The sequence below is a fragment of the Primulina eburnea genome, chromosome 9 (genome assembly GCF_022965805.1).
Source record: "Primulina eburnea isolate SZY01 chromosome 9, ASM2296580v1, whole genome shotgun sequence".
NCBI classification, from domain to species: domain Eukaryota; kingdom Viridiplantae; phylum Streptophyta; class Magnoliopsida; order Lamiales; family Gesneriaceae; genus Primulina; species Primulina eburnea.
This window is the reverse complement of record NC_133109.1, coordinates 34671121-34697910: the sequence shown is the minus strand read 5'-3', so window position 1 is coordinate 34697910 and position 26790 is coordinate 34671121. Positions and strand designations below refer to the sequence as shown.

Genomic DNA, 26790 nt, shown 5'->3' with positions numbered 1-26790 from the left:
AATTACCCGAACCATTACCGGGTCGAATGTGACCCGACATATATAATTATTATTTAAGAAAAAGGATGATTCCGCGGAATCAAGAATGTTTTTTTTTATTATTATCGACCAGTAATAACTGGCCGGAAGTTGACATATTCCGGCGGCCCTCCTCCGAAATCCCCCAGCTGTAAAACCTCTGAGGAAAATACAATTATCAATGGCGGAACCCTGCATCCGAATTCGTGTAGAAAGAGAAGAGGAGAATGAACAACACTACGGCGTTTTATTGTACTATAAATACGCAGATATTCCTGACCTTCAAGACCTCTTCGATTTTTACCAATCAAACTGTACTTCGCTCTCTCTACTCGGCCGCGTTCGTCTCTCTGCTCACGGAGTGAATGTCACGGTAATTACTGGTCTCATTTTTTCTTTATCTAGTTTACCCCCAAAAGGTGTGCCTTTTCCACCTTTTTATCGAAACTGGACGTATTATTGTTGCGTAGGTTGGTGGGAAATTGAAGGCATTAGAGCAACACGTCGAGGCGGTAAAATCGATTAGTTTGTTTGAAGGGACGGATTTCAAGCTCGCATCTTGCTTTGAGCCGATCAACGATCGAGTCGCAATTGAATGTGGATTCACTTCCCTTTCCATCCGGATAGTCAAGGTCGAATTTTGTGTTGAATTATCGATTATTGGATGCATAATCTTTTTTTCTAATTTCAAAATTACGAATTGTCGAGAAATGTTGTTTCAGCTGTTATTCATGTGAAACTGTTCTTTTAGCAGTTAGCACTCAATTGTTTGTGTTTCACCCTTCAGCCAAAGGTGCTTTTTAGTTAGTCAAGTAAATCTCCCTTAATGTCGACTGCTCTCTAGCTAATAGTGTCTCTCAACACGGTGACAGGTATTAATATTCGGGATCTGATTGTCAGGCCATAAGGGTGAGATTTTAAAACTTTAATCCATTCTGTAACATGAACATAAACCACGTTATTTATGCCAACCCGAAAGATTAGTTTTCTTGGTAAACAGCATCCTAAATTTATTGGTCCCTCACTCCATAGTTCCTTATGCAGTCAATCTAAGGTCACAATGTTACTAACCTTGTGAGAAGCCGACGTTTATGGCATCCTAAAGAAAGTAGATGTCATGGCCGATGATTGCATGGTTTGTGAACAAAAACAGGAGAAAAAGAATTAAATTATTTGGAAGAAGTGAGTCTATACTAGTTTGGAATTTGGATGGCCTATACTAGTTTGGAATTTGGACGGGCTGCAGTAATTTTTGTTGTTTTCATTTCTTATCCACTCTGGGAATGTTTAGCAGTGGTGATTTGGATGGTTGGCCTTTTTTGCTTTTCTTTTATCATTGAAATCTATACATGTTTCTTCATTTGTAGTAAATGCCAAGTCCGGCCATATTTAAGCTGATACAGGTTTTGAATTGTCTGTAGGAATTAGTGACTTTATGTTCTCATCCCTCGTCGAACTCTCCAGAAATTTTGAATGCTGGAAGGCATCTCTCTGCAGCTGAATTTCATTCTATGCTTCAGGACACTGGTTTCATTTCTTCTTTTGATTCATGAACATACTCGATTTCAAGTTATTTGCATTTCGCACATTGCAACTGTTGGAGTTATATTTCACTTTGTATTATCGATTTGAGTCTTAGTCAGTGAAATCCAATCCAGGTTATATTCCTGGAAAATTGTGAGTGATTCCATGGCTGTCGGTTTTTTATGTTTTATCAACGTTTCGGAGATCTATCCATGTAGACTATGCGTCCTTTTGGTCAATTTATGGTTAAAAATTTTGAGGCACTTTATTGATCTCTCTAAATTATTATATCCGTTTTAGAATTTCAATGTGGGAGTTTGTGCATCATTGGATACTTGATTTAAAGGATGGTAGTTGATACAGTACTGAAATATATTTGACCAGCCTTTTGATATTTAATTTTTTTCCCCAGGAAAATGTCTAGAGAAGAGTTCTGGTTCTGATAAAAAGATGATTCTGTTAGATGCAAGAAACTTGTATGAGACAAGAATAGGAAAGTTTGATCTGCCATCTGTGAAAACGTTGGATCCAGAAATTAGACAGTACAGTGATCTTCCATCCTGGATAGATGAAAACTCTGAGCAATTGCGAGGGAACAATATCCTTATGTGAGTACTTTGCTTAAGTAGAGCATGTAGCTTGAGCCAAGAATCCTGTATTGTCCACTTTACCTGAAATGCTTGTACTTCATCTACTATCTGAGATTTTTGGTCGCCAAACCACATGGAAATTATCTAACATCGGTTGCCTGGTATACAGGAATTATTTTTTTAACCTTGTCATGACCCATTACATGGATCATTGATTATTTTGTGCCACATTGCTGCAAATTCTACCTGGTGATGAACTTGTACAAATTTGTATCAACTGATGCTTGTACTTTATCTTCTACCCTTTCTGATTGTCTACTACAGTTGTTGAGATTTTTGTGTCTGATTATATTTTGAATCCATTTTTACTTCTTAATTTGAGTGTTTGGAAATTACTTTAAATTGCATTTTTTTATTTTCCTGAAGTATCTTGATTTTCAATGGCATTACTACTACTTTCATGGTATACACTATCCAAGTGATTGTATTGAAACTATGTGGTTTTCAACTACTTTCATCATCCCTCCAAGTCAGCAATCTTTTGTGTTCTGCCATATCTGTTTCTTCTAATATTGAATCTTTCCAATTACATTACATCGTCTGTAGATACCATTTGTTTTGTAATTGTCATTTGCAGGTATTGCACTGGAGGAATAAGATGTGAGATGGCATCAGCTTATATCAGATCCAAAGGTGCTGGTTTTGAAAATGTTTTTCAGGTGTGGTTCTTCGAGCCTTGTTTTAATCACTATAAATTTATTTGAGTATTTTGTCTCCTCCAAATACGGTCTCCACTCAGCTAAATAGAATAAATTCAAATGAGCTTCAAGACTAGTAGCAATGAGCTTGTACTGGCATGAACTAATCTTGAGTTTTATGCTATTTTACTATCGGTACGATATTTAAAATTTTCTTCTTTCCTTTTTAGTTCCACCTTCTTCTCTGTCCTTCTGGAAATGCTGTGTATCTAGCTATCAAGTTTGTGTGAGCAGCAATTATCCTAAGTGATTCAATACACAATTATCTACATGTGGAGTTGGCTCCTGGATAATAATTGAGTTGGATACTTATTATTATCTATAGATTTTATATAGCTGCAGATGCCTGAATGAAATGATGGTCTAAAGTAAAGGAAATATGTTCAATTTCTAGGAGTTTTAGGAGCAATCATTGCAAAGGAACTGCCGAATCTATGTGATTCCCAACTTCTAGTGCAGCTGTCTAGGTACATAGCGATTGCAACATGGCTTTGAAGATCAACCTTGTGGTTTTAAATTTTGAATGCACCATTATTATCAGTTGTAGCTTTTGATGGAGCAGCGAGTTTTTTGTCCTAAATAATATTTTTCATTGAAAAAAATCTTCACAATTGCTGACATCTTTTGATGTGTCTCTGTGGGGCTTGCATCTATATGTATTGTCTCGTGTCTCAGCATTTCTTGTTGGAAGTTTCATGCTTATCATCTAGCTAAAGGATAGCGTGATTGAGGAATCACAGGGACTTGCTTTGTTAGGCTGTCAGGTCTGAAATGTGTTACTTGATAGCATTTCTGTTTTTATGCGTTTAATGGAGAAAGTCGTCCATTCTAGAAACAAAATATTTATTATATAACTGATTAACTGCAGTTAGCGTGATCATGGTATCTCTGCAGTTTTTCCTATTTAACATTGAGGCGACTGATTTCTCTTTGTTTGGTACGCTGCGTCTTGATATTCGGGGTGGTTTCTTTGAAGACATGCCTGATTGTGTTCTTTGCTTTGTTTATATGTTTTTGGTGTATGTTATTTTCAAATATTCTCTAAGAAGCGGGGAAGTTGCTTAATATGTCTCAAGTTGATGCTTGTTTAACATTGTTTTTCAGTTATATGGTGGAATTCAGAGATATTTGGAACAATTTCGAGATGGTGGCTTTTTCAGGGGGAAAAATTTTGTTTTTGATCATCGGTATATCTTTTTCGTTACATTCATTCGATTAATCCGACCTTTACTGTGACCGTGCCATGTATTAATGTTTTTGGGTCATGCTTGATAATGTTTTTGGGTCATGCCATATATTTAGTATTATCGTTGTTGCACCATTATTATTGTTATTATTAAATAGTAATTATTATTATTATTTTATTATTTATAATTATTAAAAATTATTATTATATTTATTGTAATTTTAAATTAATATTTTTAATTATATTAGTTCATTACTATTTTTAATATTTATTTATAATTAAAGTTATAATTTCTTTATTGATTTTATTTGTTATTATTATAAATATTATTATCAAAATATTTCAAACAATAAATATGAGAAATATATATATATATATATATATATATATATATATATATATATAAAGTCGTGCGAATGGAAATGAGTAAACCCAACCAATATTGTAGGAATGTCTATTCCCATGTTCGTGGGAGTACCCATTCCAAAAGCTACATCAAGCAAAAAGAATGAAATAAAATCGGCGAATGTTCATTCCATTCTCACCTAATTTCATCCTACCAAGCATGCCTTTAGTTAATATATATATGGGCCGTTTGTATAGTATATGTTGCTTATTCAAAGAAAACATACTAAATTTTGATGCTTGATTTGGTAAAAAAAAGAAAAGAAAGAAAGTTCTGGTTGCTAGATATCTTTTTATCAAATTTGACATTGTTTTCTTTATGTCCTTTAAACTTTTAAAACTGTTGGCTAGGATTACATGATGCCCTTTTTCTACCGTAGAGAATTGACCTTTCAGATTAATTTGATTTTTGGTTCTTCTTTTGTATTTTGTAGTCTCTTTCTCAAACTTTGTGCAAATGTTTAAATTCAACACAACGAAGTAGCTACAATTTCTGTTGAAGCAAATTTTAAATTTGAAATCATTTTATGTTTTAAATTATTTGAAATCAATTATAAACATATATACAAATTTTAAATCTTTGTTATATAAAGCTAATATCCCTTCTTTAGCATTGTTCATTAACTTTGGCCAGTTTCCGAGAAGGATTATATCTCATATCTTAATATTTTTATCTATTTATCCCAGTGTTGCAGTTGGGAGCTTGGACACGACCATTTTGGGAACTTGCCTTCTTTGTGGTGCTACATATGATGATTACTCTTCGCGCAGCCGGTGCAGTCACTGTAGAATGCTTGTGTTGATCTGTGATAGTTGTCAGGTATGCCCTATTCGGAATACTTGAACACTTGATTAACTGCATACATAATACACATCTGTTAAGGGCATGCAGTCATGTGTTTATGAATTGAGATAGAGGTTTAAGAATAGAAGAGAAAAAACCTTCTCAATACAAAGTTTTCAAGGCCAAACTGCATCCTTAGGTATTAGCATACAAAAGCACACAGCTCTTGACTTGTTTTGGTTGAAGTGGGACGAATGTATTTTTTTTCCAGAGAAGGAGTTCGTTGTACATTTGTGAACTCTGTCAGGCAAGTGGCAAGCCGATGTCAATTTCCTTTGTAGATGATATGTCAGAAAAAATATCAAGCACAGTGGCACATGAAGTTAAATTCAACCTAGATCGGGCCTTGCATTCCCCTCTTCTATCACTGAGGAAAGGTAAGGTCAGTATGCTTTAGCATTCTCTTTTTGGCTTGTAAAATTCTCTTATTGGCTTGTATTTTCTACATATTCTTGTCCGTTTCAGGCATACAATTTTTATAGTAATGTTTTCAATAACCTTTAGAAAAAGGTTCTTGATAAAAAAATTTAATTGTAGAAAGATAATGAGAAAAGCAGCTTTCACGTCATATAATTTATGCATCCAAAAGGGTGGTGGAAGAAATCATCCCAATTCAATCAAAATAAATTAATATTAAAGATGTTTTGTAATCTCGATGATATATGAATTTTTGTTGTAGCATATAATCTTCTGATTGAACATAAAAATATTGATTTTTAATGTTCTTATAAGTAAAAATGCCTTGAAGAAATTCTTCCTCCGTGGTATAAGTTTAACCAAGTGAATCTTTCAGACCATAAAGTTTAAATAGTGAATCCTGCTAGATATTTGTAACATGGGATAGAGAAGAGACACACAACATAGGATTTACATGTTTTGGCCATAAGGCCAACATCAATGGGACACATTGTCCAATCTTCCTTTTATATGGGTGTGAGAGTGTCCCGTGGATAAATATGGTAAACAAATCACTCTTATTAGATGATGATAAAATTACATTAAAGCTTTGACTGCAACATGTCATCTTTGATGCTTGTAACAATCATCAGCAATATCCATATTTTTAGTTAACACACCATCTGACCACCTTGACTCAAAAGGCACAGTCATCCAATTTATTGATATTCCTTGCTTCTGGCTCGTGTTAACCTTCATAGCACAGCTCATTATATGCTGGTTAGCATTGTGCAGAACAAGATTCAACCGCTAAAGGGACATCGAGGAAACTTCGAATTTTATGCTTGCATGGCTTCCGGCAGAATGCTTCCAGCTTCAAAGGAAGAACAGCATCACTGTCCAAGAAACTCAAGAACATAACTGAGTTTGTTTTTGTTGACGCACCACATGAACTACCATTCATTTACCAACCTCCTGTAGCCAAGCAAACTTATACTCATGGTTCAGTCCTTACACAGGAATGTCCATCTTTCAAGATTTCCAATCGAAAGTTTGCATGGCTTATTGCACCAGATCATGATAAATTGACTGATAATGAGTGGAAGATGGCTAATATTCCGTTTGACCCCATGCAGTACCAGCAGCAAACCGAGGGATTCGAGAAATCTCTCAAATATCTGAACACTCTATTTTCTCAAGCTGGACCCTTTGATGGGATTCTGGGATTTTCGCAAGGGGCAGCAATGGCTGCCTTAGTCAGTGCAAATCAGGGGATGTTAAAAAATGAGGTAGGTTTTAGATTTGTGATCTTGTGCTCCGGATTTGCTGTTAATATGGGCGACTATGCTGAGGGATCGATAACTTGTCCATCACTTCATATTTTTGGTAGCAAAGAGGGCAACGACAGACAGATAGATTGCCAAGCTAGTAAGTATCTGGCTTCCTTGTTTGACAGCAGCTGTTCTACCATCATCGAACATGACCTTGGTCATATAATTCCCACCAGATCTCCATACATTGAAGATATCAAAGATTTTCTTCGACGGTTTCTGTAATTTTACCAATTTTATGGGACCATCGTCATGAGATGCTGATGTAATCAGCTTGGGGACCAACTTATATGGTGCTTAATGTTTCTATTGTATTATCGACGATTTAGGATGATTTGTTAACTCTCTTTCATTGACAAAGACTTATTTTGGGTTCCATTGGATTACGATTACGAAAGCATACACCGGAAAAAGGAAGAGGAAAATGATCTTATGGATTTTTTCAGGGTGAAGAAAGTGGTTGCTAGATACTGATCTTTTCGGAAGCCTTTTTCCTTTCTGAATAAACAATTAAAGTTCTGTATTCCTTTCTTGAGGGTTTGTGTAGTTTTATGGATCTCTAGCACTGTGTTCTCACGTCGAGGTAATTGATATTTCGTCACATTTTTTGTTTATGTTAAATATGTTACAAATCTATTTGTGAACAATGGTTTTTTGTTAGTATGTCTTGTTTCTACTCCATTTTTTATGTGGAAGAAATTGTAAAACAATTTCGTATTATTAGATGGAAAGGCCATTAACAAGAAGTACGCTTTTGTCATAGTTCATTTTTTTCATATTATCTTTCAATTCAACATTTTTTTCACCAAATTGTGGTGTTGCATCTTATACGTCAATAATTTCCAATGCACATTTTTGATTATGACGTCTGTATTCCGATAAAAATATCTTGAGAACATAAAACACATATAAAATTGATTATTCTCATTTGAGATGTGTATTCTAACATAAAATTTTGATTAAAGTCTCGATTAAATATATGTGTATAATATAAATATCTCAAATCAGTATTGATTAAATGTCTTGATTAAATAAAAGTATAACACAAATATTTTCATTAATCAACGTACAACTTCCAAAATACAGTTTTAAATATATTACTCACAAAATCAAAAATACAAAACCACACAAAACATTTGAGGGTGGGTCTCATGTGATGTGAGACTGTCTCACGGATCTTAATCTGTAAAACGGGTCAACCCTACCCATATTCACAATAAAAAATAATACTCATAACATAAAAAGTAATACTTTTTAATGGATAACCCAATAAGAAATTCGTCTCACAAATACGACACATGAGACCGTCTCACACAAGTTTTTGCCAACATTTGAATATTCCAAATCAACTTTGATTAAATGTCTTTGAATTTTGTTATATACAAGATGAGATTGTGCATCCATATTAGTTTTTTGATAAAATAAGAATAAATAATTATATATTAAAAAAGAATAAAATATGTATTAATAAATATTAAATACACAATTAATTATGAATAAGAAATAAAAAAAACATTTAACATATTTACAAGGAACAAACCACAATATCATACATACAAGGAAATGGAAGCGGTATTGAAGGCATAATCTACCGGAAATGGATCTCAATCCTGTGAGTTCTCATCATCCGCTCTGCTTTTACGCTGCATTCCGAATTATCTACGAAATGATTTTGTGTTGATGAAATCGAACCGAGTGATCTAATTTGTTTCGATTTAGGTCCACATATTTTGCAAAACTGAGTTTTTAGGGCTGTTGATTTGTGAAGATCGATAATTGGTGACCTTTTTGTGATTGGGATTTTCACTGGGGCGAAACGATTAATCGAATTGGATGCTTAGAAGATTTTTGATGAAATGATAATTTGCCTTTATAGTGGCTTTACTGGATACTTTGGCGTGCTTGAACCTGTTCTTAGGGAATTCAGTTTACAGGAGTGATGGATCATCAAAATAGATTTGTCTTTATGTAGCATACAGGAGAAATGTCTCACTAATATTTCATGAAGGACCCTATCTAAATATGTGAAATATTTGATGAAACCTATGTTCATGCGATTATATGAACTTGTGGTTTATCCTACGACATTTTCCTTTTGGAAGGCGACTAGTAATAGTTTTCATTTTGATTTTCCTTGTTGGATATTTCATTGAGGTTCTTTTTGTGCTCAGCCTGCAGAAGAGAATTACGCTCATCCAAAGATATGTTTCTTCCATGTGCTTTTCAAGGTTGATTAGAGTTTGCTTTTGTGTCTTTATTTGTATTTTATAATTTTACTAATTTTACTTTGTGTTTATAAATCTTGAATGTTCAAACATTGCTTTCCATTTGACAGGCTGCTGCTTTGGCATTTTATATTCTTTCAGCCCTCTTTTTTGATAGTTTCGTCATCATTTTTGTGGTCACTGTACTTTTGTCCGCACTTGATTTCTGGGTCGTCAAGAATGTAAGTGGACGCATCTTGGTGGGCCTTAGGTGGTGGAATGAAATAAATGAAGATGGTGAAAGCATATGGAAATATGAATGCCTTGACCAAGAGGTGAGGAGCTTTGGCATCTCAAATGCGCTCTTTGACATATGGCCTGTGCTTTATTAATTTAGCATTGATTATTTGGGTTGAATGGATCCTGAGTATTCTATCCCTTGTCTTTTCCCTCTTTCTCAGTCTCTGGCCCGAATGAATAAGAAGGATTCTTGGCTGTTCTGGTGGACCTTATATCTTACAGTAAGTGAATATTTAAATGAAAGGCCTTATATCCTTCGTTTATCTTATCTTCATCTGACATATTGTAGCCCAAAGGATAAAAATGTAACGAGTAAGCACACTCGTGAAAATTTGAAAAGTTCTGTATAGTTTCCATCATAATGTAATTTGACGTTGCTTCTGCTTTTAGCTGTCACAATTACTCGTTTGTTGATGGCATATTCAGAATCTTTTTTATTTGGTATAAAGCAGTCGACTTAAACATTGCTTTTCGGATGTAGGCGGTTGTGTGGATCTTCTTTGCAATATTTTCTCTCATTAGGTTTCAAGCGGACTATCTTCTTGTTGTTGGTGTATGTGCGACCCTAAGCGTTGCCAACATCGTTGGCTTTACCAGATGCCGCAAAGGTATGTGTATTAACTGATACATATCTCATGTTTGGAATGCTTTTCCAGATAGTTACATACATGAATTTTTCTGTAAATTGACATTAATGTCCATGATTTTGGGAACCATAAAGTGTTTCCGAATGTACGATCATTATCATGGTATTAGAACAAGTTTGGTTTGACAAAATGAGTTAGTTAGAGAATATGCTTATAATTAACGAGTTTTCCATGTGTTTGGTTAACATTATTTTGAGCTCCTTGTTCTCCTTGTAAAACATATGAAGTATTCATTCTTGAAGACCTTGGCCAGGAATAATCCATCAATAACAAATCTAGCATATACAATCTGCTACTTGTAAATAATGTGTGAGGACCACTACCAGAAAGCTTTCCATTATTACCATAAATATCCGTGGGTCACCAATCGTCCACCAAAAAACTGGTGTAATATTCAATTAGAGGTCTGTGCTTATGAAAATTCTTTTCTGCATGATGATAACTGTACACATGTTAAAGAAAATAAAAGTTGCTTATAAATTTTTATGATCGATCTCCTTAATCGAGCAATTATATTGGTCCTTCGCACAGATGCTAAGCAGCAGCTTCAAGCATTTGCCGCTCAGACCATTGCTTCTCGGGTGACATCTACTTTTCAATCGGCATTTAGTGTCGTTTGAATGACTTACAAAAAGAAGGGAGGAAAAGAGAGATTGGATTCCAAAAGAGTCGTTCAATTTTCATAATTGTTTTGTCTATCGATACTAAGAGAGGCATTGATTTTGTAGTCCTGTAGCCTGTAGGTATATATAACAGTTTATAACAGAGGTCTATACAATATTTCGATTTCTTGAGGCCTTGTAGTAAGTAGTACCTGAAATTTTGCAAATTGTTTGGCGGAATCAATTTGTTGGTTTTTGATTCCATATTGCGTTGATTCATACTGTTGAACAAATGGTACTGATGGAACTCTTATTTCAGTTCATCGTCTTGCTTCTGTGTTAGAAGTAACTATGTCGAGTAGCTCCTAAATGTAATTTAACGTTAATACAGTGATTATTCTCATTGACATGGTGGAAGTTAACTGAAAGTAATCCATGTTTTCATTGCTGAATATATGGTCGAAAGAATAGTGAATAGACAACTACGTTAACATAGTGGAAGTTTAGTGAAAGTTTTAGGAGTTGAAGCAAGCTCTTAAAATTGATCGAAATTTCTAAATATATGTTTTTTTTAATATATCAGATCAAGTTTTAAATCCATATAGAGTCGTTGTATTCGTCTCTACACTATTTTCAGAATCACTACAAAAATTTTCCCAATTAATTTTCGCCTAACTTGATCTGAAAGATGAAACATCAACCTAACCTTGTTTAGGTATTGGATATGTATTTTTTTTTTTTTTTGTACTTTCTTTTAATTCAGGAAAATAACTTTAAAGTTTTCAATTAATTTTTATATGGAAACATTTACATAAGTTTTTAAATAACCAAATACATTTTAATCTTTCACCTAAATTATTAAAACCTAAAATCTTTTTCTTTTTCAAAAAAATCAACATCGAATTAAACATCATCAAGGAAATAGCAAACTTTGAGCTCTACTTTGAAGATTAAATGGGTATTAAAACTTTATTTTGAGCTTTTCTAACTTTCACGACTTTAGCTTTTTAAGCAATAAAAGAAGGTTTGGAATTTACCTAAACATCCGGCTCAAAAAACAACAAAAAATATCCTACCTAAACATCCACAAAATACCTAAAACACATTTTATGTAATATATAATTTTAAATTAAGAGTTCTATCTCAAACTGCATTCAAAATCTTTAGAACACTGATCAAACCTAAACATAACATTATTTATTATTATTATTATTATTATTATTATTATTATTATTATTATTATTATTATTATTATTATTATTATTATTATTATTATTATTATTATTATTATTATCTATAGTATTATATTAAGCGATATACTCTTTTATAAATCAATTTTCGTATGAGTGTGCGACATCAAATTAAATTTATGTATGTAGTAACCATTGTATTTTATTGATTTTATTTTCCTAAAATAACTTATCTTTAAATCTTTAAATCCTATTATTAAAGAGACAAAACGTGTGGTGTGTCATTAGTTTGAGTGAGTCTTATGTGAGACCGTCTCACGGATCATAGTTTGTGAGACGGATCAACCCTATCCATATTCACAATAAAAAGTAATACTCTTAGCATAAAAAGTAATATTTTTTCATGGGTGACTCAAATAAGAGATTCGTCTCACAAATACGACCCGTGAGACCGTCTCACACGAGTTTTTGCTCATTCGTTTTGATGTCTCAGTTTTGGTCTTTCAGCTTATTTTTGCTCGCTCTTTATTAATTTTTATAATTATAATTTTTGTTTATTTTAATATAAATCAAATTAATTAAAAATTGTATAACCACATAATGTGTACATGAAAACGCTATTATATATATACACGTGTGAAACATATATTTTATATGGATTTTAGACAAAAACTTATCTGAGACGGTTTCACGGTCGTATTTTGTGAGACAGATCTTTGATTTGGGTCATCTATGAAAAATTATTACTTTTTATGTCAAGAGTAGTACTTTTTTTTGTAAATATCAGTAGGGTTGACACGTCTCATATATAAAAATTCGTGAAACTATCTCACAAGAGATCAACTCTAGATTTTAATAGTGAATATCAGAACATGTGAAACCATAAGCCAAGGAGCTGGTGGCAAATGTACATAACAATATAAATAAACTTTTTAAAAAAGAAATTAAACACTTTTTAGAGAAAAAAGAAAAGAAAAGAAAAGAAGGAGTAATACAATATATTATGATTTAATTTGAAATCATTTTAAATAGTATTAGTTCTTGATTGAAAACGACCCCACCACACTACACCACCACCCATCTCTATCCAATTTTCTTTTGTCTCCTCTAATAATAAAATGATGAAATATAAAGAATTATTGCTAATCGATTGTGTAGATAGATGAGGTAGTGTTCGAGTCGTTTTGGTTTCTTTTTGCATCTTTGTGTAGCTATCCGGTGAGTATATTCATTGAAAGGCATCGTCTTTTGCTTCGTTCTTACCTGATTTTAGATTTAAAGTTGGCTTCTCTAAGTTAAATTGTTCATGGGTTGTTGTAGATCGGTGCGTCTTTCGCCATCTACTGAAGTCTCGATAATCTTTGCTGAATTTCAAGTGGGTTTTTTCCGGTATGTCTGATTCTGAATTTGGAATTTTTATTTTGTCAGAGCGTTTTTAAGATGATCAAAATTTTAGGCTTGATTGATTTCGATCGTGGTTTTGGTGGTTTGGGTTTATTTCATCGCACTGATATTTATCATATCTTCAGTCTTTTCGTAGTGTTCTTCACTCTGTGTCTGTTCTGTCTTTCTGTTTGGATTCAAGGTTTTGTTGATAATTTTGAGATTTTTGGTATTTAATTTTTGAGTTTGAACTCAATGCTAGGTTCCATGACAGAATGAAAATCATGAAATTGTCGGGCGGAGCTCATAGATTTTAAATAAAAGATCTCATCTTCAAACAAAAGACTTTATTTTCTTAGATTTAATTTTTTTTAATAGCTGAGATTAGATAAAAGAAAATGTAAGGTTTTGGTTACGAGGCAATTTGTTTCTATGGATCAAGGACTTCACAAAATATTGTTGTTCAATTTTATCACTTGTTGAGGCACTTGACTCCGTGGGGGATAAGTTTTCTCATTGTCGTGCTGTTATTGCTATGAGTTCCAGCTATAAAATATTGTATTCTTCTCTGTTAATATTTGTTTTTCATCAGAAGTGAATCGAGTTAGAGATTTCATGCTTTAACATTGATTTACTACCTGATTCTCAGTAGATGGGATCTGAAGGACCTACTTCGCCGGTAACAATTCATGTGACAGGATTTAAAAAGTTTCATGGGGTTGCAGAAAATCCAACCGAAACAATTGTTAACAATCTCCAAGGTTATCTTAATAAAAGGGGTGCGCCAAATGGGCTGATCATCGGTAGTTGCACAATTCTTGAAACTGCAGGGCAAGGAGCTGTTGGTCCTTTGTACCAAACATTGCAATCTTCCGTGAGCAAGGATAACACACTGTCCAGTTCTACCAGGGTTATCTGGGTATGCTGCTCCTTTGCATCGCACTCTTAACTTGAATTGGGATCAGTGTTGCACAAAATAAGTTAATTTCCCAACAATAAGTCAGATTTCTGTGGATGTTGCAACGGATTTTATAAATATAACAGTGCAAATGGTGTTACTCAAAAGGGACTTGGTGGCTTAATTTGTCTTTTTCATCACGTCATTCTTGTCACTAAAGCTTGTGATATCTACATTTTTGAATTTGTCTTGTTTTTCCGACAGTTGCTACGAGACATACTAAAATTGAACCCAACTATTCCTTGTATTAAATGGGTATCTCTCTTTCCATCCGAGACTTAACCTCATGACATATTCTGGCGTCATGCAAAACATTATGTACAACATCGAATTATATATTGGCACTTACGAATTATATATTGGCACCGTCAAATTCTATCACATTTATTGTTTATAAGTTAGTTTTGCTAATTCTACAGGCAATTCTCCAAGTCTGTTGTCCATTTAAATTCTAGTTGTCGCTATCAAAACATCTACAATTTACAAATATGCTAGATGTTTTGTGATTAAAATTTTCCTCACTGCATGGACAGAATGAAACTCGTTATCATTTTTGACGATGTTGTCTAATTTTTCTTCCTTATTCTGATAATTCAGGTCCATTTTGGAGTAAACAGCGGAGCTACAAAATTTGCTCTAGAGCATCAAGCTGTCAATGAAGCCACCTTCCGTTGTCCAGACGAGATGGGGTGGAAGCCTCAGGTCAGATCGGTCAATTAGTTCACTCCAATCATCTCTCAACATGACTAGTTTTATATAAAGATGATCTTTTTTATTGCAGAAAGTTCCCATTGTTCCTGCGGATGGTGGGGTTTCACGGGTACGAAAGGTATACATACATATGATGCTTATGTTAGTTTTTTACCGTAGGCTCAGTTGTTGAATATGGAAATGGGTAAGGCCTTCCTTAGCTAGTTCATGGTTGGAAACATTAATCCGGGTAAGCAGTCCTGTTTCTGTACACATTGGAAAAGGAAAAAAAATATTTGAAAAATATAGATAAGTACAATGGAGGATAATACATCACGTGAGACGAAATTACAAATAACAGAGCCAGCTTTTACAGCCTTTGAAAATTTTCCGTTTCCTCTCTTTGCCCAGTTTCCATGTGGTTATGTTACTGTAAAAACTTTAACTTATAGCATGAAGCCTCTAATTCATGCAGCATCACGTGTACTAATTAAAACTATTCACCCAGAGTAGATGCCTGGATTTCGCTCATGCTTTGAGTTTTATAATTTTAAAACGCAGACTTTACTTTCCATTGAGGATATTATGAAGTCGTTGGTGAAGATGGGTTATGAAGTGATGACTTCGGATGATGCTGGTCGGTTTGTTTGCAACTATGTATACTATCATTCCTTGCGTTTTGCGGATCAGAATGGAAGTTAAATCGATATTCGTGCACGTACCTCTCTTCTCAACCATTGACGAAGAGACTCAGATGCGATTTGCTGCTTCGTTGTTGGAGGTAATTGCGGCGTTGGAGTAATCTGAGCATTGTCGTGTTCAATAATTGTGAAGGTGATGGATATATATCTATGTGGCTGCGTTTGGTTCGGGTGATTAGTCGGGATAGATTATTTTATCCCGGCTAATCACCCGTTTGGTTGGATTTTTAGGAAATACGAGGGCCCGTGATAAAATTGAAAAGCCCGCACTGTAGCTACTATTTGTTGGACAAATAATACTGACAATTTAGGTGTGATAAATTATCCCACTCTTAATACCTCCTATTTTTCCATTTTTACCCTTCTCCTAAATTCAAACTCAAGTTAGCGACGGTTTGTAAAAATCTGTCCCAAATAGCGACGGTTTTCTCAAAAACCGTCGCTAATAGCCACGGTTTTCTCAAAAACCGTCGCTAATAGCGACGGTTTTTCAGAAATTGTCGCCGATCTAAACAAGATCGGCGACGGTAAATCCGTCGCAAGACCATTTCCGGCAGACCATTTCCGGCAAATCCGTCGCTAATAGCGACGTTTCAGGCCCTCTCACCCGCCGACCTTTTCCGGCAGACCATTTCCTATGTCAATGTGGTGGTTTAATATTGGATTAAGTTATAATAATTTTGTTGACTTTTCAACTTTGATGGATTCTTTTTATATATATTTTCTTTAATGTACCTTTGGTTTGTATGCAAAATACTGCATCTTCCAAAGTACTGAGAAGGGGGGCAAATCCAGACTTGTGTGCGTGTGTATATATATAGAAGCACATGAATGGTATTTAATATAAATATTTTATATTTATTCAAAAAATGAAAATTTTACTGTCTTCATTATTTTTTTATATACTGTATTAAAGATTAAAAAAATAAAATCCTCTTGAGGACATTTTGACTCAAAATAAAGAAAAACTATCAAAAAAGAGGTGAGAGCGGAGAAAGTTTTGCTATTTAAAAGCGGAGAAAGTTTTGCTGTTTAAACGAAAGCCAAACCTAATATTCCATCAAACCATTATTAATTTCTCAAGTTCAGGATTACTTAAAGAATACTGTAAAATCTTAGTTAGGGATATATCATTTTGTCAGTTTATTTTTGTTGAATCAGACTACCATCATTCTGATTAGGAAAGTCGTTTTTATGTCCGATCGGATAAGATGGGTCACACAATCTCCAATGTTATACTTATTACAGATGTGATTTCATAATATTCTCCTGTTTTCCAAAAAACACACTATCCATTGCATAAAGAGGTGACACAATGTGGTCCAAGTGTGGCGGAAAGGAAGAATTTTTGTTTTGTTCACTTTGCATAGTCTGAATTAATAAAGAGTATTTTGGTCACATTATGTATGTTACATTTAAATCAATCAATGACTACAAATATGTAAATCAACGAGTTGGCGAAAAGCAGAATCTTCTGCGACAACGATTATACACCGTAAATGAATATCATCGATAAATAGTCTTGATTTTTTTCAGAGCCAATCTTTTAAAGCCATAAATCTCACCCTTAACATATAAAAGCCCATTTGAATCAGGGATTTTATGTACTAACGTAAATATATTTTGAACAAAGAAAAACGAAAGTAAGTTTTCAAATGCTAGATCTATAGACAAATGTGCATAGACAGTTAACTGTGCAACAACAGTATCTCACTTTAAATAACAAGCACAATTCTGAAACTTAAGCATATGCAGGTGGTATGGCTATCACCATCGATGAAAGGTAGCGGCGGATATCCAATCCACCCTCAGGAGGTGGGCACAATGATGGAGTCAGGTTTCCAGGGTGGTTCCAAATTGACTTCCAATTACACCTATGATGGCAAAAGGCATTTCAGCATATCATAAAGCATGATAGCTCGACGTCAACTTAAGTGCAGGGACACAAATAAAAGGGAGGAAGGAGTAAACTTTCCAGTATATGACTGCGCATTAGTGACAACATTTGTTCCTGAAAATTGGAAATGAATTCACAAAGTGAAACTCTAGACTAGTAGTAGTATCAGTGTAAAAAGGAAAAGAAAACAACTAAACAAGTGCACCACCTGCTATTCCTTGAAAGTTTGGAGCCGACCATATCCTTGGGATGATAGTATTTGCAAGAATCTCCATATTGGCACGAGCCCTAGAACCAGAGGAAAAAAGCCATAAAGATTCAAATAACGAATGTAACAGTTTTTCCGACTAATGAAGCTTCTGTGTTTCTTTGTATGGATGCTCTCGTACCTTTTTGCTAGTGCATAATATAATAACTGGAATGTCATATAAAATAAAAATAAAAAAAATATTGGTGGTTTTGCTTGATAATTTAGAATAATAAGATAATCGAGTCATTTGGGTCAGACATCTGAATCGAGAAGTGATTTTCGATACTCCAAACCAACCCAACTAATTACCGGAACTTCTCGACTACTCCTACCCTGTCGGGTTCAAGTCAGGACCAAGCAACCCGACCGGTATGTCCACCCGTAATTTAGATGTATCATTTATAAATATTTGTTTATATGATTTCATTGTATTTATTATTTTATAAAATACAGAGAAACCGAACAATTTGTTTATAAAATACCTAACAGAGAAGAAAACTAAGCTACTTCAACTTTCTATTAATAACTTAAAACAATTGATGTAAATAACCATATAAAAAAATTATTTTTTTCAGGTTTTTTAATATTACGGTGGTTAAAACATACTGAATATATTTTCAGTGTCTAATTATAAAAGCCCATCCTTCAAATGGTAACATGAAAACTCCATAAAAATGGAACTCGAGAAAATTAGCTCCTGTGAACCAACCAACGAGGTAAGAAAATGGGAAGTCGAAACAACACACGGGAGGGGATAAAACACAAGAAGTTCATTCATATATAATAGTAGCATCTTCAGTCACGCGAGGTTACAAATATCCAGCAGTAAAGAAACGCAGCAAACACAATAACAATTCACTGAGTCACCTACATCTTCTTCTTTTACAAAAAACAAGGTAATACTTGCACCATGCAACAGCACGTAATTAAAGAGGAAAACCGGATGCGAATCAACTCAATATATCTTTACACGGCAGCCTTGGAGTTTTCATGACCCTAGAAAGGGACACTGCTTCTTAGCATGCTCAGGAATCAACTTCACTAGGATTTCCCCAGGTACATCCTTCAACTCTGAGAAACCAGAGTGCAAATGCAAATACTAGAACCTGAGTTTCAACACAAATAACGAAAACTAAAAAGGGGTAGGTAAATGAATATGAGAATGCACACCGTGAGGCTTGAAGTTGAACAATGGAGGAAGGAAACGCCCATTCGGTAGTCGGGTGTTTGGATCACGGAGCTCATCAAAAAAGGTGTGGGTCAAGGTATCCAGCTGTTACATAATTACATTCAACAATTTCTAAAACAATGCCGACCAGGAATCCGCATAAACAAAAGGAATATTTTCAGTAACCAATCGATTTCAAGAATATAATTTCTTAACAGCAAAAGCGAGTGTTGACATCCGAACAGCACGATCAATCATAATTCTACTACCACAATGCTAGTTACACAAGCCCACATCATTGCAGTTGTGAGAAAGCAGATGAAAGACATCTTAACTTTGAAACCACAAGATAAAAGAGTACGGTATTGACATCTTCTTTAACATCAAAAGAGGCAAAACTTTCTAATGAAACTATGCACAAGATTCTAGCAACAGAAAATAGCGCACAACATCAAGATATAAAAATATATCGATACTCACAGCTGTGCAACGGAGATTAGGAGAATATTGTAGTAATCTCGAGACAAGATCAACAGCTTCAGGAGGCATGCGTTTGTGGAATATCTGTTGCAATATTAAGAAAAAAGATATGGTGAAACAAAAGCAGTCGAGAAACAGAGAAATCGGCATATAGGCAGAAGTCCAGGTACCTTGTGCCATGGATGAGGTTTAATTTGTGGAAACTTGAACTCTATGTAATTAGGACTCATGCATTTTATTTCTTCCCGGGTTGGAGTACCTAAAACCTGAAAAAAGATACTCTTGGTGATTGGGGTGATAATCACAGTGCACTGAGGAAAATGCAACAACGAGACACAACCTTGTTGCTCCAACAAATATAATCACCCTTTTAGGATTCTAAAAGGCTAGAGACAGCTGTTTGAGTCACTTCATAGAACATAGACAGAAATGAAAGTATTAAAACCCTTCTATTTCAAGATCTATATATTGCACAGAGAACACCAAAAAAAAGACCTTGTAATTTGACCAATGTATGAATTATTCAGGGTTTGAAAGAGGATACAAGCACCGTAGGATTTCCATAACCACCAATCCAGAAGGAAAAATAACTAAAAAAAAAATTGTCCAATGATTAATGCACTCGAGAAACGAAGTAAAAAAAAGATGAATTCACAAGTAATGTGTACTGTATCAGTGTGACTGTGTGAGGGTGTAGTTGTGTGCATGTCTTTGTGTGGGTGCATAAGGAGAGAGGATGAACCTTGATGATCTCAACAAGCTGGTCTACTCCACTATCACCAGCGAAAAGAGGCTGAGAAGGCAAAATCCAATAACACAAATTAGGAAGGTTCAGATAATCCTATGTCCGTTGAAGGCTTTATCGATTAAGGAAAAAACAAAGAGAATAATAAATACCTTCCCAAGAAGTAGCTCAGCTAGCACACACCCAGCTGACCATATGTCAATGGCTGTAGTATACTCTGTTGCTCCAAAAATAAGCTCAGGTGCTCTATAATACCTAGAGCATATATAAGATATATTGGGCTCCCCTTTTACCTGCAAAATAAGACTCCGCCTCAACTGAATATAATGCCATTTGCGTAAATGAAATCCTGGCAAAGAATAGCATCATACATACCAACACTTTTGCACTTCCAAAATCACATAACTTAACCTGATGGGTGTGCGGATTCACCTGCATAAATAAGTTTTATGAGCTTCAGAATATTGTAAAGGACATAAAAAGCTAAACCGAGCCAACCAAATAAAGAAGTTCGCTTTCTAACCAACACATATGAAGCAAGTCATTTTCCAAATCAAAGGAAAAACAAGTTCAATAGTCATATCATTGTATCAAGAGGAGATGCTGCTTAATGTAATTAAAACAGAGTAAACTGATATTCTTCTATTTAGCTAAAGGGACACAAAATATGTATTGTCACAAGAATGGATTATATGTGACAATGAAACATGTTAGTTTCTTCTTACCAGTGCAGACTTCTTCCATAATTGCTAATACAGTTCAGATTTTGGAAAATTATAAAAGTGGAGTATTGAATTCAATTATCAGTAGTAGCACAAGATAAAGGAGAACTCTACTAAACCTATAGTTAGACACAAAAAATCACCAACACCTTTTTATGGCTATCAAATAAATGAGAACAAAAGGATTGCAAACTATGAAAATCATGATAATGATTACACAGGTACTACATTTACCTAATTAGCATCAAGTCAGAGAAAAGTTATGTATCTAGGAAATAATTTGTATGGTAGGTACTATTGATACAAAAGTTTAGAAAAACCAGCCTAACAAGTCAAAAAAAAACTGCAGTAACCATGTAAACAAACTAGGGCATACCAACAAATTCTGAGGCTTTATGTCCCTGTGACATACTCCAACAACACGATGAATGTAAGACAGTGCTCTGAAAATCTGCCCAATAGCAACATAGTTATAGTCCAACACCGTCAGCTAAAAAAGATGGAGTATAATGATTCAAAATAGAAATCAGATTTCTGCAAAAGTAACATCAAACAAAATTCAACTCATTGAAAAAGATAATAATAATAATAATAATATCCAATACAATTCCAGGCAGTACTAGTGAAATGATAGCACACCCTAACTTGTAAACATATAATTCAGTTTAATCCAAACAAACTATCGAAAATATGACAAATACACAGTACATACACAAACCTAAAAGGCTTACATGATTGCAAAAATCGGGATGAGCAAACTTCTAGAAAACAGCAGTTTGCAACGTTACCGTTATGATTGCGTGGAATAATCAATATCATGACAATTTTTTTTAGAGAACAAAGAAAACAAAGAGGTGCACCAAAAGTAGGTCAAAACCTGATAAGTATACAGCTTCACATGTATCAGCGGCATCCTTTGGTTCAACTTACTGTAATGTTTGATAACCCGATGGACAGTTTCAGGGACATATTCGAGTACCAGGTTAGATACATCTCATCCTTTTCAGTCGTTGAGAAGAAGCAGTGTTTCAAAGACACAACATTTGGATGGTCAAGTACACGCATGGTTTGTAACTCTCGATTCTTGTAACGCTTGTCCTGCAGAACCTTCTTTATTGCAACAGATTCGCCAGTCTCTAGGCATTTTGCCTGGATTTTCAATCAATAAGGTTAATGAACAGTGATGTTCATGATCGTCCTTGATAGTAGGAACGCGTAATATAGTATCCAACTCCTCATTTCTCAACACAAAAACTGATCTCACCTGGAACACTACTCCAAAAGATCCTTGGCCAACAACATGCTCTGCCATGTAGCTAATTGTCTGTAAACAAAATCCAAGGCAGGCAAACTTGGTAAGAAGCCATTACAAGTGGAAAAAGGGAAAGCAAAAAAAAGGTTCATTGACGTGCAATCAGATGAGTTAGTCGAATTCCATAACTAAGTTAAATAGCTGATTAAATGAAAGTGTTTTGAGTTCATAAGATCCTAAATCAAATCTTCTAGGATACCACCACCTTTTTCTTGATTCAGAAACATTTAAACCCAAATCAAGGTGGAGTTTCTCTTGCTAATAGTGTGATATCGATTGATTGTAACGATATTGATCGTACTAAAAAAAGAAGAAAAAATTAAACCCAAATCAAGGCGGGCTTTCTCTTGCTAATAAAGAAATTTTAGAAAATATCTCATTGATTGAACAATCATTCCAAGTTCATTAACAAACAGAGAGTCGTGAACTTGTTTGCTTCTAAATCACTTTCTTGAGGGTTTTTTCTTATTCGAGGGGATTTCTGGTTTTTCTTATCCATTGAGAAGGGGGTCATTGTCATAAAGAGTGTCATTATTGCAATGGCACAATAGTCACGGCACATTTCCAACTTTCTCTTTGCTTCATCTGATTCCTGAATGTTTCATTTTAACTTTTTCTTTTTTTCCCAGGACACATTGCCTGCAAATTTTTTAATGGGAAAGGCAGTTTCTGATGAAAAAGTTCCATAACTGGAAGGCCGCATAGCATGTAGTAAGTAGAAAGTTTTGATGCTAGATGCTGAACATTACCTGTTTTGGATGACCATTTCGACCACCAACAGTTGTCACTATTATGTGCCCTATCTCCGTACCATTACCGTTCACAACCATTGCTTCCATTTCCTACACAGCCAAACATATTCAACATCGATATGGCCAAGCTGCATTGAAGACAAAAAAAAGTACCATTAAAAAAAATTATTCAAAGCAAAAAGACTTTGGAAACACCTTGTCATCCCTGAGTTTCATGTCATTTATCTCCTCAGGCAACCTATCAACCGCCACATCATGGATTCCAGACTCTCTTATGTCAAAAGTAGGAGCTACACCCACTGAAGCCATTTGCTGAAATAACTAGTGAGTTTTTATGATTTCAATAAGCCATTAACCTGCAAAAACCAGCAATACAGCGTAAAATTCTCAGGAAACATGTCTACGAATTTATACCTTTTTCCTGCATTCTTCCTTCAATTAGAAATAACCACCAGCCATTGATAATAAATAGGTGTAATTGTTATATTGACCATGAGTGATGGAAATTACATTCTAAAAATATCATGCATGAAAACCAACTTCATAAAAAATTTAATGAGAATTGACGAGAAACCTTTAATGGCATCACAAAAAAATTTACAAGACAATAGATTGCCAAGTACAATGTTTGCTATACCCAAGAAATACCAGTTGGCACACAGTATACATTTATTGGGCACGATTAATTTACATGCAAAAAGAAAATATGAAGTGTTTATTACGCGTCAATAAAGCAAATACATGATATAAATAAACCATGGGCTCATAGGTAACAAACCTTGGAACTCCAAAAAGAAGAATGCATGAAAATAGAACTTCTTTACTCAATTGCAAATTTATTAGACAGTGGAAACCATAATATTACATTTACTCCACGAGTACAATTTCCTTTTGCACATTCATGATACCCCATGGGTCGGGTGTCAAACCCAAGCCTAAAACACAGCCAAAAAACTCAAACTTACCAGCGTAGGACTTACGATTGGCTTTTGTCAAAAATAGCAAGAATTTGTTAACTACTGTGATAGAAGTTTATTACACCAATTTTAAACCAGTCATAATTTCCTGAACAACAATAGGAGATGCTCCAGGAATGTGTTGCTTTAATTGAATTACAGAAACTCTGAGACAATAACTATGTTGCCCCCATATGTCGTGCCCTCGTACTTACTTTGATTTAGAACTCCCACAAGGTTCATAGTCTAAAAATTTCCACCCATCTCTGGGTTCCTGTTGCTTTTCCCACTATCATTATATGGCCATTAATTGAAACTGCCACTCATTGCTTTCAACGTGCTTCAAGAACCATTAGAGACAAGGAAATATAAGACGAGGATCATTATCCTTTATCTAAAGGAGGAGAAAAAGAAGGAACATAATTCTACATAAAGTTGCCATGAACAACCACTGTCTGCGGCGGGCAAATTCTACATGGTAACTAAGGAAGAAGTTAAATTGAAGTTTCAGTTTAACTTTCTCTTATTTTCGTATATGGAAAAAATTTCCAGTGAATCAAGATCAAATTTTTTAATGTGATGTTTTTCAGATTTTCTTCCATGAAATAAGGAAAACACTTGTTGAGAACACGCAGAACAATTTTCGGAAGTTAGACTCGAGTTCCGGGTTAATAAGCTCATGCACGAAATACTTGACTAACTGCGGCGCCAATAAACTACTCAGTTGGCCATAAAGCAGTGATCATTCATTCATTTCCTATATCTGTTCCTCACACTAATAGGAGTCAAAAAAGTAATATTTGCACTTCCATGATAATAACTTTTCCTTCACCTGCTCATTTAGAAAAGTAAACGCACAACAAAAGGAATTAACCCAGCCTAAAGACAGAAAGCAGCGGGAAACGTAATTTGGAACATAACTATAGAACACTTGCGGTAAATAACATATTTAAGCTAACCCACGAAAAGCGCAGTAGAGATCTTCCAAATTTAAAAGTACAATAACAATTAAAAAGAGAAAACGGTCAGCTCTAGATTCAGAAAACAATTGGACAAAAACAGAAAACGAACTCCTGAAACAAATGTCACCATAAAATTCACCGATCCATGTCAAGAACAACAAAAATCAAGATTCCGTAAATCTAATAAGAACTTCATATTCAAACGAAAACAACTGAAAAATGACAAATAAATATAGGGAAAAAAAATCTTCCGCAGTCGATCAAAGCAAAAGGAGGCGAAGGACGCACCGATGATAATCGGGACTGAATCTGAGGATCATATGATATCATCACACTGAGAGAGACGGGCACAGACTTAGAGGGAGAATGGAGTAGCTTAGCTACCTAGAGAGAGTCTTCTTTCTTCCCCACACAGAATTATTTGGTCTGTTTTTATTTAACGTCCATTTTTTATTTTAATATTTATCATCAATTTCTTGTTATTATTATTTATTTGAAAATAAAATTATTTTTTATAATATAAAAAAAATAAAATATAAATATCATCACTCATTAAAATTACAAATATTATTTTCCATAATCTTGTTTCTTCAGATTTTTTGCAAACCATATATTATTTATTTTTTATCTTTTAATTTATCGTCTCGTTACATGATATAATTATACATAAATTCATTATTTAATTAAAGTTTTACTATTTAAAATATTTTTGAATAACAACTTTAGAGATAATTATATATGTATGTCCAACCAAACATTATGTATTATTATTGTGGTGGGGTGGTTTTAGCTAAAGGCATCATCTAGAAAGTAGGATTAAATTGGTACTTATTAGTAGGCAAGAATATTTTACAAGTTGGCACATGATGAACATGTAATTGGCCACCTATAATTTTAATCAAACTTTGACCGGGAATGAGTGGACCAATAATGGGATCTAATCTTTTAACATGTCTCTTGTGAGACAGTCTCGTGAATCTTTATACATGAGACGAGTCAACTCTATCGATATTTACAATAAAAAGTAATACTTTTAGCATAAAAAGTAATATTTTTTCATATATGACTCAATTAAGAGATCTGTCTCACAAAATATGACATATGAGACTATCTTACACAAGTTTTTTCTCTAATCTTTTACCCTTCAAATATATGATCGCATTTTGAGGCAATTTATGTCATATTCATTATTTTTTTTTACTACATTGTTGACGTGAAATCGGATATATCAACGATTATATGAGTTATATCATCAAATTTTGGTGGCATGTTGTCTTTTTCCCGAGTAACATCAATACTCTGATAAAAAAATGAATAAATTAAAAATTAGTGGACTAACATTGTTAATTGACCGATAACATAACAAAACATGAAAATATGTAAGATACATTATCAATAATATAATTTTCCCGGCACATCCAATCCAATAAAACAAATTTGTTTATGATACCCTCGGGATAGCCCGGGTTGTGCCCGAGTCATGGACGATTCTTGTGCCCGGGGCATGAATGACCCAGGATACTGGATAGATGGCCAGAATCAGGACAAGTCGGCTGGAAGGGTTCATCAGAAGCCGGGCGGGTGAATGCCCGGGACGTCTCCTCGCAGGGCCCACTGGACGCCCGGGCTCTCGTACAAGCTCCCGGGAACTTTCTACCCGAGCCACCTCGATATGAGCACCGCATTCGAGTATACTAGCAGAATAAGATGTTGGCGAATGTCCATCTCTGACACCATGTCGATGGGTTGATAAAATCAGGGTGGGCTGGATGTGACTAGTGTGAGATTTGATATGTCAGAATATATGGTGTATTCAGCC

At 34.5% G+C, this 26790-nt stretch overlaps 3 protein-coding genes, 1 long non-coding RNA gene and 1 pseudogene across 5 annotated transcripts; 3 read left to right on the top strand and 2 right to left on the bottom strand.

Annotated features, from left to right (window-relative positions):
• The first annotated feature begins 61 nt into the window (after positions 1–61).
• On the top strand, positions 62–7719 carry LOC140842037 (rhodanese-like domain-containing protein 6). Of its 2 annotated transcripts, none has more exons than XM_073209836.1 (9): positions 62–391; positions 489–650; positions 1440–1545; positions 1955–2150; positions 2770–2851; positions 3995–4077; positions 5169–5301; positions 5537–5707; positions 6507–7719. In XM_073209836.1, the coding sequence occupies exons 1-9, from the start codon at positions 200–202 to the stop codon at positions 7275–7277; spliced, it is 1896 nt and encodes a 631-aa protein (XP_073065937.1). In that variant the 5' UTR covers positions 62–199; the 3' UTR covers positions 7278–7719. The 2 variants fall into 2 exon arrangements, with proteins under 2 accessions (XP_073065937.1, XP_073065940.1); XM_073209839.1 differs by having other exon boundaries at positions 63–391; positions 5537–5702; positions 6517–7717.
• An 838-nt stretch (positions 7720–8557) lies between these two features.
• LOC140840645 (Golgi apparatus membrane protein-like protein ECHIDNA) lies at positions 8558–11128 on the top strand. Its single transcript, XM_073207824.1, has 6 exons — positions 8558–8664; positions 9224–9280; positions 9388–9591; positions 9718–9777; positions 10038–10164; positions 10735–11128. Exons 1-6 carry the CDS (start codon positions 8650–8652, stop codon positions 10821–10823), a joined length of 552 nt encoding a protein of 183 aa, XP_073063925.1. The 5' UTR covers positions 8558–8649; the 3' UTR covers positions 10824–11128.
• Positions 11129–13055: 1927 nt separating this feature from the next.
• LOC140842035 (uncharacterized) lies at positions 13056–15881 on the top strand. The gene is given in 7 exon segments (XM_073209835.1): positions 13056–13213; positions 13316–13384; positions 14028–14297; positions 14934–15038; positions 15118–15165; positions 15588–15719; positions 15721–15881. Coding segments are annotated over 5 exon segments (660 nt in total). The 5' UTR covers positions 13056–13213; positions 13316–13384; positions 14028–14030; the 3' UTR covers positions 15829–15881.
• On the bottom strand, positions 15659–16597 carry LOC140842036 (uncharacterized). The gene is made up of 2 exons (XR_012120305.1): positions 16357–16597; positions 15659–15883 (listed from the first exon to the last, which is right to left on the bottom strand). It is a non-coding gene; the product is annotated as an uncharacterized lncRNA (long non-coding RNA).
• A 2035-nt stretch (positions 16598–18632) lies between these two features.
• On the bottom strand, positions 18633–25410 carry LOC140842034 (shaggy-related protein kinase alpha-like; annotated as a pseudogene).
• Positions 25411–26790: the final 1380 nt, after the last annotated feature.